Genomic DNA, 13,643 nt, shown 5'->3' on the forward strand with positions numbered 1-13,643 from the left:
CTGCACTTATACTGAGCCAAGAGCAGCAGCGTTTTCTCTCCAACTTTTCAGGCTAGGCAAGGGACTGTTGCACTGTTCTTACATTATGCACAAGTTCCACCTAGGTGTTTTCCTACAGTTAGAATGTCTCACTTAGCATGGCTCAGAAGTGTTTTGGGACTAGAGTGGACAAGTTCCTGACAGAGGTGGTTTGCACACCCCCTGTAATGTTGCAGTTAGAACCAGGGCCTGTGCCACAGGACTCCAGACAGAACAGACAAGAAATTATTCTCAGAGAAGCAAGTTCTCTGCTGATTTTAGGACTCTGGTCTCCCCTCAGCCCCCAGGTAGTCGGTGCATTTGTGAAGATGGGACGATACAGGCTTTGCTGGCCCTTTGTAGCCCCTGGGTTTTCATTATCTTGGCCATTCAGACAGGCGTGATCTTTGCTTCACTTTCTAATCTGGGGAGAAATGTTCTGACGAGAGAGGCATTTGGTTGTAGATCATCAGCCCTGAGTGACCCTTCTAGGGAAGGAGACGAGTTGCAGATTGAGGGACACACAGAACTGCACAAGGGAAGGCTGAATTTATGGACTATGCCATAATAGATTTGAAAAATCAGAGCGACGTTACCATTCTGGGGACCATGTGTGCTCAGCTAACATGGTCCCAAGGCATAAAGCAACTATAAATCAGTCTTATTTAGGGCAGAAGGAATTGGGTAGCTAAGCAAGCAGCACTGCCCCACAACAACTTTTGGCATGACCCAATTCAATGTGTCATGATGCTTGATGATGTGCCCAGCTTAAAGCATATCCTAATAATTTTACCCATCAAGGATTGTGCATAAAAGCCTTGGTGAATAAACCCAGAAGAAGAGAAAGTGATGGGAAGGGCATGGCTACTCTTTCTTCTTCTTTGCAATCCTGCCACATCTCCTACAGCAAAATACGCAGCACTTGACAAGAATGAAGAAAGCAATGGCTGTACAGGTGAACAAGAATGCCAGAACATCCAAGCTGTGGTACTGATACCAGGTGAGCTGGTGAGCAGCTGGTCTCAAGTGCTTTGCTCCTTTGTGGCGCATGACAAATTCAATCCAGAAGACAGCTCTGTCCAGAGGCTTAACTGGCTGGTCATGGTGTATCTTGGATAACCTTAGAACATTTTCCTTATAGCTGGGGAAGAAAAGAAGAAACCAAGGAGATGGGTCACCGTTTTCTGAAAGCACCTGGCAGTCCTCCAAAGGAACATAGACAGCCCTACTTTTACTTTCATCAGTGGTATTTAAGTATAATTGAAACTGGCCCAGTTTATTCCTATTCGCAGGAAATTTGGTTATAAACAGTAAGAAAGCCAGTCTTTTGTAAAGAAGTTTTTAAAAAATATTCCAGATACTCCTTAAAAAAAACCCAAATTGGAAACATTTGCAGCATTGTCTGTTCCCACATAATGCAGTCTGCTGGGTTTGACTAGGGTAGAGTAAATTTTCTTCATGGCAGCTCTTGCGCGGCTCTGGTTTGTGTTTGCACTGGGAACTGTTGATAACACAGGGATGTTTTCATTACTGCTGAGCAGTGCTTACACAGAGTCAAGGCCTTTTCTGCTTCTCACCCCACCCCACTGGCGAGTGGGCTGGAGGGGTACAAGGCCCTGGGAGAGGACATAGACAAGGCAGCTGACCCCAGCTGAGCCAAGGGACATCCCAGACTGTATGGCATCATGCTCAGCATTAAAACTAAAGGGGAAAGTTTGTGGGGGAGCCATGTACACCAGACTTCATCCAGGTCTTTGGATGCCTGCAGAATTTTTCACACCAGCAGCCCAAGATTTTAATAACCTCATCCTATGAGTTTATTAAGTATAGTACATGTAGTAAGGCAAGTGTGAAACTCACCTGGAATTGTTAATGACAACATTCAGAGCGTCAACTATATCCTGCACCTTCATTGTGCCAAAATCCAGCTCAACTGCAGCTCCCTTTGCCCTCATGTGTGCAATGTTGTCATGCTGGTCAGCAAACAGGGGAATCCCGACCATCGGGATCCCATGGTAGATGGCTTCATAGATCCCATTGGTCCCACCGTGAGTAATAAAGGCCTTTGCTAAGGGATGGCCTGGAACAGAGGAGGAGAGGGGCTTGTAACAGCAGCTGTGTTTGCTGGGGCATGAGCATTGCAGACTACCCAGGCAAATACACTGCTAGAGAGAGGAGCAGCCTTGAGCTCCAGGTCAGCATCAGAGCTTGCACACTTGGTGTTATCACGTTCATAGTTACTTTAAAGCTATGTGTGATGGCAAGTTCCTGCAGACTACCTGAGTTAGTTCAGCCCTTCTCCTGGCGAGCAGTTCTAGTTTTCACATTATATCAGGTTTGCAACAGCAGCCTGCTGCTGCCTTGCTTAGGTCAAGCTTTTTGAAGAATGAGCCCTGGGAGATTAAGTGCAGAGGCCAGATTCAGCTCTAGAGTTCTTCACCCTTCCAGACAACTGCCACTGAGCAATTGTCTGTCTGTAGGAGAGAGAGGCTTTTGCTTTAAAGATCCATTTTTATAGCCAAGCTCAAGTTGCTGCTTTCTTGAGGCCCTGTTCCATGCCACCTTCACAGCCTGGCTATATCTTCCATGGTTCTTGTACAGCTACTCACCTTCAAGTCAAATGCAAGTGGGGAAATAAAGGCTGCAAGAGCAAACCTCTCTTGCTTAAGCTGTGAAACTAACTGCAGGTACAAGTGTTATGTGGTGGGTTTTTTTTTTTTCCAGAATAAGCCATTTTAGTGGAAAAACAAGGAAACTGTTTTTCCAAGGGCACAATGCATCCTGGATAGAATCAGTCTCACCAAGCAGGTCATTTTGGGGTATCCAGTCATAAATCCTGGTGTTGGAGCCCAGAGTTTCTGGTTTCTTTCCTTTGTACCGCCAGAGGACCTTGGACAAAGAAATAAGATAGTGTGCCCTTCTGTATTATTACATGTAATAAAGGGCTTTATCTCAACTTCCCGTACCTTTCCCCAGTAATTTAAGTAGTAATCAGTTATTATGTGCTTATCACAAAAATAGATTTTTATATTTTGGCCTGTGGACACACTTGCACGCCATTTGGTTCAGAGGAGGGGAAATGCCAAAACTCCCCATGAGGTGACTCAGCAGTCTGCCTCTTTGCAGAGCTCAGATTCTTGGCTGTTGCAAATCCAGCAGAGATGCAGATTAAAAACAGGCCAGTCCAAACATAAAAGGCGTGCTGAAGGCAGGAAGAGTGACAAAATGCCAAGGCAAATTGTTTTAGACTCAAAAGGAAATTCACCTTTTGTGGAATCTGGCTGAGGGCTCTGGCAATCGTATTACTTCTTTCATCACTTAGGTTGTAGACCATCGACCCCAGAGAGAATACCACGATGCCGTGTTCCCCTGAGCTCTGGACAAATTCTTCCATTTCCTAGCAGAGGCACAGAACACACTAAGAGTGATTATGCACTGCACATTACACACGTTTCCCTCAACAGAGAGCCTAACCTTTTTAGCTTGTCAAGGAGACGATCATAGCACAAGCAGCAAGAATGGATCCTGGCACTGGTCTGAGAGGGCTATATCCTGTTACAGCCTCTCTAGCAGAGTCAGTCATGGTTCTCTATTTTCCTGGAACAACTACTTTGCATTTCATAGCTCTGCAGGAAGGGAAAGTGCTGAAAACCGGCGTCACTTTTCAGCATCCAGACCAGAGATTCATCAAGTCGCTGCTGTCACTTTGTTACTGAGCCACTTCTCTGTTTCTTACAATACAGCCCATATTGCTAAACAGATTTCCTACAAATCAGACTAGCAGATCTTCCAGTTCCTTTTTTTAGTTAGTGTCATGCAGTGGCATGCAAAGGAAATCATTATTTCCCCCAAATCAACCCCTGCTACAGGTGATGGGAAGAGAGTTAAGATTTCTGTTAGTAGACAACTCACACTGAAAATATCCTCCTTCATCTGAGGCTCCTACAGGAGTGCTAATCTAGACCAGAGCTTGACATATTACCATCATCAATACCTGGGAATTTCAATGAAAACTGAATATTGCCAGTCTTAGCCGAGCGTAGCCTCGAGATGCCAAGTATTTTACTCCCTTTAAGATGCCTTGAACTAAGCAACAACAGGAAAAAAAAAAGTTTTAGCACTCGTCTCTTTCTGCAAGTCTTGACTGCCTTTTGTCTAAAGAATTTGTCCCACCACGGTGTCTTTTTGCATCAGATATTTCAGTGTTATGCTGGGCTGCAAGTCTGTATCTTGGAACTGAAACTTACACTCAACTACTCTGAAGTAGTACCTACTTTTCTGTAAACAAACACTGTATTCCCTCCTGCTGACCTCAGCTATCCTCTTTTGAGACAATGGGCTACAAATCCAGCCCTTAGTTTGCACAAGTACAGGTTGCTAAATAGCCCCGTGCTCCCCACTGGCAGCAGAGCATCTTCTTTAAGACCTGAGTTTTCTCAAGACATGGCTTGCATGGTTATCAGGGAAAGAAACAGTCTTTGTCCTGCTGAGAACCAACCCAGCAGCAGAACAAAGCTGGGATACCTTTGGTAATGGCTTTGCAGGCCGACAGTGAAGTCCTCCAACAAACTCAAAGTTGGGCAGGAAAGGACGCGGAAATTCAAAATCCCAGTATGTTCTGATTAACCATATCTCTGCTTTTCCCATTGTCTCACACAGGGTTGTGGGCCTCCCTGTGGACAAGGTACAAAGGGTTTGTAACATGCATGGGAGCAGTTTTGTTTGCTGTAGATAGCAAAATAGAAGCCTTACCTTTGGCTTTTGGCACACCCAGTCAGTGCAGTCTCGCAAATCATGCATGAAATGGAATCCAGACCTATCCTTGCCCTGTCCTGTGTTCAACCTTGGCAGGTGTCCACAAACAAGGCAACACTCTCTTTAAAAGGATTTTGAACCTTCAAGACATGTTTAGAGTAGTACAAGAGTACATGGGAAGCATTTTGTTTGTGATACACAAGTGCAATTCCTGTACCACTGAAAGACTTCTTTACCTCTGCTTACAATAAAAAGGTACTTTGGCAAAGAGAACAGTCAGAAAATTTAGTTCCAAATAAAAAATAGAAATTATTCTGAAAGTGATGATCAACAGTCGGGGAGGAGGACAGATTTTTTTTTTTTTTTGCAAATGGTGACTCAGTCAATGGCTGCTCAGACTACAATAAAGGACAGGTACAGACACCCCTAGTCTCCTTGGAGACTTGAGTCATGTCCTTCTGACACATCAAGAGAAAATTAGGCCAAATCCATAGGTGCTTTCAACATTGTTTTACACAAAATCCCATGTCTCTAGAAATGCAGCTACAGAAATAAATCCAACGGGTAAAACTGGTTTATAGCTTCTCATTTGGAAAGAATATATATTCTCAGGGACAAGCTGCAAGATGTCTTTTGCAGTATTTTTCTCACAAACTGGAAGAGGGGAATAAAAGGGTTAGATGTGTTGGTAAAAATGATTGTCCAAAGTCAGCCTAATGCAAGCAGGAACCAAGCAAAATAAACAGCAAGAGAAAAATTACCTGTAGGGCATCTTCTTATACCACTCAATCACTGTTACAATTTACACCAGTAATTTCTGAGTATTTTATTTTAAGAGCAATGAGTCACAAACTTACTGGAGTGAAAACTAAGTGTGCACTGTACGTAGAGTGCTATAAAACTGCAATTAAGTCTTACGTGATATTAAGAAACCCCACAACAATCCAGGGAAAAGGGATGGGTATGCAGAGCACAGAGGTGTTCTTGGGACATGCAGGAAGAGATGCGAGTGCAACGGAACAGGTGCCCTCGTGCTTGCTGTTCACTTGTTACCTGCATGAACAGATATTCTGCACAAGATTCAAAGTTCATTGAGCGAAGAGGTCTCTTCAATGGACTTTGAATCAAGCCTGAGCTGGAACAAAAGCTTCCAGTATATATTTAGTTTAAGGAGACCACTTCAGACTCGGAATGGTGGATGAAAGGGAAAGGTGACAGCTCTTAGCACCTTGTAGTAGAGAATATGAACTCAAGCTTAGAATCCTGTACTAGGCAGGGTTGCAAGATGATCCTGGAGACAGCCTCTGTTCCTAAATAAAACAGGTATGTCATCTCCAGTGGTTACACTTGATTAAAGAAAGACTCTGCCCTCCAGCCTTAATCTATTACCACCTTAATTGTAGAAGTGCCTGTCAAGATGAAGAGGCAATATCTGTCCTCTGAGAGCACTGAAATGGGCATATATCTCACTGCAAGAGCTCCCCAGCAGTATCATCCCTTAGGAAAATTAGAACTATGTGCCCTGAAGATCCTCAAGAGTAAGTAGAGCAAAACTGCGCTGGTGTGTGTTACGCTTGATGGGACCTAAAAGGGAAAGCACAGCCTCCATGTGACCAAAACGAGATTGTCACCTCTGTTGGCCACTGAGAAAGAGTATTTTGAGATAACAGCATTGAGCTCCCAAAAACATTCAAAAGACACAGCCTACGCAAGAGGAGAAACCACTCAACAGCCGCCTTACCTAGAACATTACTGTAGTACCCATCCAATTCGTCTGACCAAAACTTGAAGAAAGACAAATCCATGTAGGAGTAAAACAGGAAGTTCTTCAGCCTTTCCAGAAAGGACATCTGGTCTGTCAGCCCGATTGTGCTAGCAGGCACGTAAGAAGGTGGGGATGGGAGCCCACCACACAGCCGCTCTACCACATTCCCCTCAGAGAAGCGGAAGGTGTAGACAAAAGGGATCTCTAGGATTTGTGCTACGAGCTCCCCGCCTATACACAGTGGGTCAGCAATCAGGATGTCAAACTTGGCTTGCTGCAGCTTTGCTACCAGCTCAGAGTTTGTCACCAAGGTATCACAGGTCTCCTTTGACATATTCGCAAAGACCTTCAGGTCTTTTTTCATCCTCCACATGATCTCCCACGGGAAAAGATTAGATGCCTCATTTGTCCAGAAACTGATGAAATCATCCATGAGAGCATACAGCTTCTCCTGGGTAAAGGGGACTTGAAGGACCTCAAAGGTGAAGGGGGAGGAGGTATCTCTGTAGTCTATGAGCAGATTGCTTGAGGGCACCAGCACAGTCACTTCATGACCCCGGCCAATGAGCTCTTCCAGCACCACTTTCACATTGATCCAATGACTTGCATCGGTGGGCCAGACCACCACTTTCCCACAAAAGCCAGCACTCCAGCAGCACGTGTAGGCCCAGAGCAGCCAGGGGAACCTTACCCTTGTCATCTCGTCAGTCCATGTACTGCTCTGGTCTGACTGAGCTGGAAGCAGTTCACTGTTCCTTGTGCAGTGAAGTCACAGCCAGCCAATAAAAGTGAGGGAGCGAAGTTTGGCAAGGGGGTATGTCAGAACATGAAACAACATTCAGGGCAGGACTGAGCAAGCTGCAAATCCTGTTCTGGAGTCTCCCACAGAGCCACAGCTGATCTCAAAATGACAGCAACCCCTGTTTCTGCTCACCACAAAGTGCATTTTGCAGCATGTGAGGACCAGAAGCCTTTTCTCTGTGTTTTGGTTTAATCCTGATAGGCAGCTAAGCACCACAGAGCCTCTCGCTCCTACCACAGTAGGAGGGGAAAAGGAAGGGCAAAATTAGAAAACTCATGGGCTGAAAAAGGGACAGCTTAATAAGCAAAACACAAAAATAAAACCAAGAAAAACAAATACTGCAAAAAGAACAGTTGCTCACCAGCAATCAATCAATGTCCAGACAGTTCCTGTAACAAGCAGGACCTCAGGCTAAGGAAAAGACAATGAGCGTATGAGACTTTTATGATAGCTACAAAATGAACTCCATCTTATTAGCACTTGGCTACAGCCTAGATTTGCTTCTTTGTCCTTTAAGAGCCAACCTTCCTGTAAAGCTGGTCAGCACATTTATCTCCTCGTTTACTGGGTGCAACATAGCGTGCAGTTCTTCACAAATAGCCCACAGGGTGCTCCAGTTCTGTCTATAACCAGATGCTGTGGACACAGCACTGGAAGGACACAGTCCTGGTAGAGGTGACTCCAGCATCAGGCCACCCCATGAGAGAAGCAGGAGGAAGTAAGGAGCACAGATTTTGCTCACCTTGCTGCTTCTGTACCTCTCTTGGAAAGATGCTGCAAACTGGCATTGGTGTATCCATGTCATGTAGTCCAGGACACATATGGCCAAGAGAAGAGACTTGACTTCTCCACTTGACTACATCTTGCAGATGTAGTGGAGATGCTTGGTGCTACTGATGTGTTCAGAGAAAAGAATAGGAAGCTGCTTTCTCTGGAGCAGAAGAGAAAGGACTGACAGCAGACCAAGCAGTCTTTCACCAACCTCAACACTTGAAAAAGCCGTTAGGTAGCTCTGGGAAAACAGTTAGAATAATGAGATGGAGGATTTTACTCCTTTTCCAAGGAGAAAGTGGAAGAACTCCACTGCAGGAGTTAGGACATTGCCCCATTTCCTTGAGATGCTTACCACTTCATTTCACACCTCTTGAAGGACTGGATACACTCCAGATCAAAGCACATCATGGTCAGAATACAGAAGAGCTAAGCTAACACAGCTAAAAAACAGGTATTGTACATGGAGCCTTAAATGCTAGGCCTCACATTTAACAAAAAGACAACATGAGATCCAAGCAGCTCTGAGGTTTACACAACAGGAGATCAGCAAACCACACTTCTGCCAGCAAAAGATATTCTAGTCTCTGTCAAACATGATAAGCAACACAATTAAGCACACAGCTAGATGCTCTAATAGTAGGATATCTGAACAACTCCTCTCTCTTAGCAGAATTACAGCCTACTAATGAAACATAAATAAAACCCACTTAGAGTCTCAGATTGAAATAACAGACATTTCATCTGCCCACCAACAATGCCTGGGTTTGTCGTCTTTCCTTTTAAGCAATACAATCATCACCTGGAGCACAAATGTGAAAGTAATTATGCAACTACTACTTTAAAAATAAAATAACCTATGTAAATAACTTATTTATCTTCTAATATTTCTTTTAGACACTTTCAGGAAAGCTGCTCTCTTTGCCTTTAAAAGACCAGAGGAGGCCATTATCTCTAATTTTTATCTAATAATAGATATCCTAGAAGTGCCTGAATTAATTTGGCTGACCTGGTGTAGCAGACCAGGATTAACAGGTCACATTTATACTTGCCTGCACTGTTTGACTTAGCACAGGAATTTCAGAGGAAGGAGACTTCAGGGCTATCTGGCTCCTGATTTGTGCTTTAACCTCTAAGACCTGGATATTTACCCTCATGTGTACAGCAGGTGTAATTTCTGGAAGCAAGAGAAGCCTTACCTAAAACATCACTGTAATATTGGTCCCAGCCTCCCCAGAGAATGTAATGATAGATGACATCCTGCAGAGCATAGGTTAAGATGTTTCTTAGCCTTTCCCAGAAAGTCATCCTATCTGTTAGAAAGCTTAGGATGGCTGGTACGTAGGAAGGAGGTGCTGGGAGTCTCCCACAGAGCCGCTCCAACGTGTTGCCTATGGAGAACCGGAGGGTGTATATGAAGGGGATACCCAGAATCTCAGCAAACAACTCCCCACTGGGAAACAGTGGGTCTGCAAAGAAGACATCAAAGGCCGATGCTCTCAGTCTCTCCATCAGCATTTTGTTCTTCAGGATTTCATCACAAATAATTCTGGTTACGTTCTCCAGCTTGTGTATCAGATGAAGCAACCTTGGCACGCTTTTCCACAAAGGTAATTCTCTCTGCTCGTAAAACCAAAAAGCAAAATTTTCTTGCATTAACTCTGCCATCTTCTTTTTGGTGATTGATGTCTCAACCACCTCAAACTGTAAGGGTGAGGGCTGCGTGGGGCTGAGAATGAGGAAGCACGAAGGCAGCAGCACAGTCACCTCGTGGCCCCGGACCACGAGCTCCTGGAGGATGGTCTCCATGTTCAGCCAGTGGCTGTTGTCCACTGGCCAGACCAACACTTTCCCCCCGGACCCCAAACCCAGCACTGCCAGCAGCCACAGCACAGCAGCTTCCTTGGCAGCCATGGCCAGAGCTGCGGGCTGCCTTCTGCGCGAGCAGCAGCGCCCGCGCGCTTCGGCTGGGCACCAGTGGCACCACCTCGCTGGGCTGGGGCTGCGCACGAGTGACACGGCCTCACTCCGCAGCGCCGACGGGCTGGCGAGGAATCCTGTCCTGGATAATGGCAGGGGGAAAGAGGTTGCCAGGGACAGCTGGCACCATCTGCTGGTATATAACTTGCTGAAGTCGGGAAATGTACTTCCCCTGGAGCCGTGGGGAGAGCTGCTAGGGCTCACTCCAGTGAGGGCTGTGTCCTGTTAGTCATCCTGGCCCTCCTGCCTGACTACAGTCTCTATATTGTTTGTTTGGAGGGAGAGGTGACTTTGTGATTCTTTGAGCTCTTTGAAGCCACAGTTGGGCACGCAGCAAAGATGTTCACCCACTAGGTGGGCATCCTTTGCTTTATAAAGCTACCATTTACAGTGGACTTAAGGTGGTGGTCTAGGTCTGCAGCTATAAAGTTGCACCTCTGAGTAAATGAAACTACCCAGCAAATGACTCTATTATCAGAGTAAGACTGGCTTCATGTGAACTTGCCTCTTCCAGAGCGTGCATCACTGGCAGGTGATAGTGTGGGCTGTCCTGCCTGCGTCTAGATGCCAACTATATGTTATAAGCTGAACCAGAAAATCTGTCAAAAAAAATCCATTTTATTTATGATCTGCAATTTTATTTCTGATGTGCAATTAAGAAATAATGTGAGTCCTCTTCACTATGCTAAAGTCCATCATTACTGGGTTTCTGTCCTTCTCTGTTATGCAATGTTTGCCTAGTGTTGTGCAAGGCTTTTGCCACAGTTTCCATGCTGCTTAGAGCATCCCTTCATGGATAAAAATGAGTGATGAAGGCAGCTGGGCTTCAAGAAGCCAGGCTGAGATACCTCATCTGCTGTGCACATGACAACAGTCTGGTGTACTTGTGGAGCCCAGCAGCATGTAGGTATTTGCAGGCAATGGAACCCTGAGAGGTTTGCAAACACTCTTTTTCATGAGCTGAATGTGAGATTACCAAAAATGGCATATTGTTCACACGTGGTTAATACTTAAATATGTTTTCCTACATATTCACTCAAAACAGTCCAGAAGAAAACCTTACAGAGGAAGACTTGTTGCTTTCACTGTTTGCCTGTGGGTGGAGGATATGTTTTAAATAAAGCTTGTTTTGTGCAGAGAGAATTGGTTTTATGTGACCAATGACATAAGGGAAGTCTCTATTACAAAGCCACGATGTTTTTCAGTATTGCTACTGAGGGTGGCGCAGTTGGCTCGTGATTCTCCAGCGACCCTTCCTTGTTATGATACTCCGGATAAGGAAAACACCACTGTTCCTGGCTACTTTCTGAGCAAGGGCTCATCAGAGGGGAACATGTGTAAGCTAAGTTCCCTTGCTGAGGGCCCTACATGGTGTGGAAGTTGTTTCAACCCCCACATTAAAAATAATTATGGCAAAAGTCAAATCCGTCAGTTGGGATGGTGACTGAACCCTGTCCCAAGGCAATGGCATAGCAGCACCACACTCTGACAGGGAAGCAGGTGGACTCTGCTAGCTCATTCCCTTTTCCACATGGGGATGTAATGACAAACTTCTTGCTGATCTCTCCCAGACCTCGACTTTGTGACCCTGTCAGGTTCCCAGCTCTGCAGGTCCTAAGGCAGGAGGCTATGTAATAAGAAGTGAAGTAGCAGAAGGCTTACCTAAGACCTTGCTGTAGTAGACGTCCCATTCTCCCCAGTAGGTATGGAAAATGTAGTCTTGCAGGTAGTAAGACACAATGTTTTTTATTCTCTCACTGAAGGCCATGTGGTCGGTGAGCTCAGAGAGGGCTGCGGGCACGTAGGACGGCGGGGCTGGGATCTTGCCGCAGTGCCTCTCCACGGTGGAGGCCGGGGAGAAGCGCAGTGAGAAGACAAAGGGGATGGCCAGCTTGAGAGCCAGAAGGTCCCCGCAGGGGGCCACTGGGTCTGACAGAAGCAGGTCATAGCCAGACCCCTGCAGATGGGCTATCAGCTCTGGGTCAGTCAGCACTGCCTCGCACATTAGCCTGCTCATTTGGTTCCAGCCTTTGGTTACTTTTTCCAGCTTCTTGTAAAACTGCCAGAAGGTCAAGATGGTCGGCCTGTTATTCAGCCACAGTGCCACGGAACCCTCGATCAAGTTCTCAATTGTGTCTTTCCTGAAGGGCACCTTATAGATCTCAAACCTCTCTGTGGCCTCAGCCCTGGGTTCAATGAAGAGGGAAGCATTGGATACCAGGACAGTGACGCTGTGCCCATGGTGGATGAGCTCCTGGATAACTATCTTCATGTTCAGCCAGTGGCTGCCTTCCACTGGCCAGACCAACACATTCCAACAGTAGATAGGCCCTAGAAGAACAACTTGAAAAAAGAACAGCTGGAGGTACTTCTTAGAGCCCATGGCTTTTGTGGCCATGGCAGGATTAAAGGCTAGATAGGCTGGGAGTTCTCCTTCCAGTTGGCAGTGCTGCACCTCTTGTGTTGTGTTTGATGGCTCTTTACTAGCCCTCTCAGCAACAGAAAGAGTTTGCTATTTTGCAGGTGGGGCCTTTAAATCTCAACTTCCATTGGCCTCTCCACCCCTGCCGGGCCTGCCACGCGCCCTGTATAGGCCTGAGCAGCCACTGGCAGCAGGGAGAGAGGCACTGCCTTCTTATCAAGGGATTCAAAGTCCTGGGTTTACAAGGGTGTTTACAAGAGAGTTGCACACATCCTGCCCTGATTTGATAGATGCTGCTTTTAAGGGCAAAGTTAGTTCTGCAATCCCTCCTCTGGCCACATAACCATGTACTTGTTTCTTTCCTGGGGCAGGTGCTGTTGGGATTGCACTTTGAGTCCAGGGACATGAGACATACTTGCAAAAAGAAAACTTGGTTCTCATTGAGAGTAGTGAACGAGAGCACATCTTGAAGCATGTTTGATATCCCTACATATTTCACAGCAGCTGCTGTCCAAATTATGAAGAGGAGGGAGATGTCATTGGAGTCATCTAACAGACCAGAGAGGCTTTGGGGAAAAAAGAAACAAATCCATGTGCTTCCACACAAATGGAGACATCTCAGTAGCAAAGCAGGGGCAATCAGAACACCTGGCTTTATATCCAAGTGGCAACAAACAGGCATGCAAGAGATATAGAGAGGGGGGAAAAATCCTGGAACAAATTACAGAGGAGCAAGTTGTTATTAGCTGAGGAATAGCCTTTGTCAAGAGCAGCAGGGCCAAAACACATGCTGGCAGTGCTGGGTCTCAACAGCAGCAATAAGAATGAAAGGAAATTTCTGTAGCAAGACATAATGATGTCAAGGGACTGAGAGAGAAATCAGCATAGGAAATCCAGCACCTGAATAAACTAAGATGCCTTCAGTCTAAAAATACATAGCTGGAGAAGGATGTGTTATGAGGAAAGCCTATGGAGTCCCAAAGGATGGGGAAGATCAATGTGCATGAATTGCTGGTACTATCTCACAGCATGAAGTAAGGTATTGCAAAACCAAAACCCCAAAAAGTGAATCCCCAGAGGAGGTAGAATGTGCCACGGGATCTGGTGTATGTCATGAGAGATAGGGTTTC

General features: G+C 45.7%; 1 protein-coding gene across 3 annotated transcripts; it reads right to left on the minus strand.

Annotated features, from left to right (window-relative positions):
* Window positions 1-882: 882 nt before the first annotated feature.
* LOC104557476 (UDP-glucuronosyltransferase 2A2) lies at window positions 883-12,489 on the minus strand. Of its 3 annotated transcripts, none has more exons than XM_061992655.1 (6): window positions 11,754-12,489; window positions 4,543-4,691; window positions 3,284-3,415; window positions 2,820-2,907; window positions 1,879-2,098; window positions 883-1,159 (listed from the first exon to the last, which is right to left on the minus strand). In XM_061992655.1, the coding sequence occupies exons 1-6, from the start codon at window positions 12,487-12,489 to the stop codon at window positions 883-885; spliced, it is 1,602 nt and encodes a 533-aa protein (XP_061848639.1). The 3 variants fall into 3 exon arrangements, with proteins under 3 accessions (XP_061848639.1, XP_061848640.1, XP_010200013.1); XM_061992656.1 differs by lacking the exon at window positions 11,754-12,489 and adding an exon at window positions 9,311-10,025; XM_010201711.1 differs by lacking the exon at window positions 11,754-12,489 and adding an exon at window positions 6,515-7,238.
* Window positions 12,490-13,643: the final 1,154 nt, after the last annotated feature.

Source organism: Colius striatus, chromosome 3 (assembly GCF_028858725.1).
Source record: "Colius striatus isolate bColStr4 chromosome 3, bColStr4.1.hap1, whole genome shotgun sequence".
Lineage (NCBI taxonomy): Eukaryota > Metazoa > Chordata > Aves > Coliiformes > Coliidae > Colius > Colius striatus.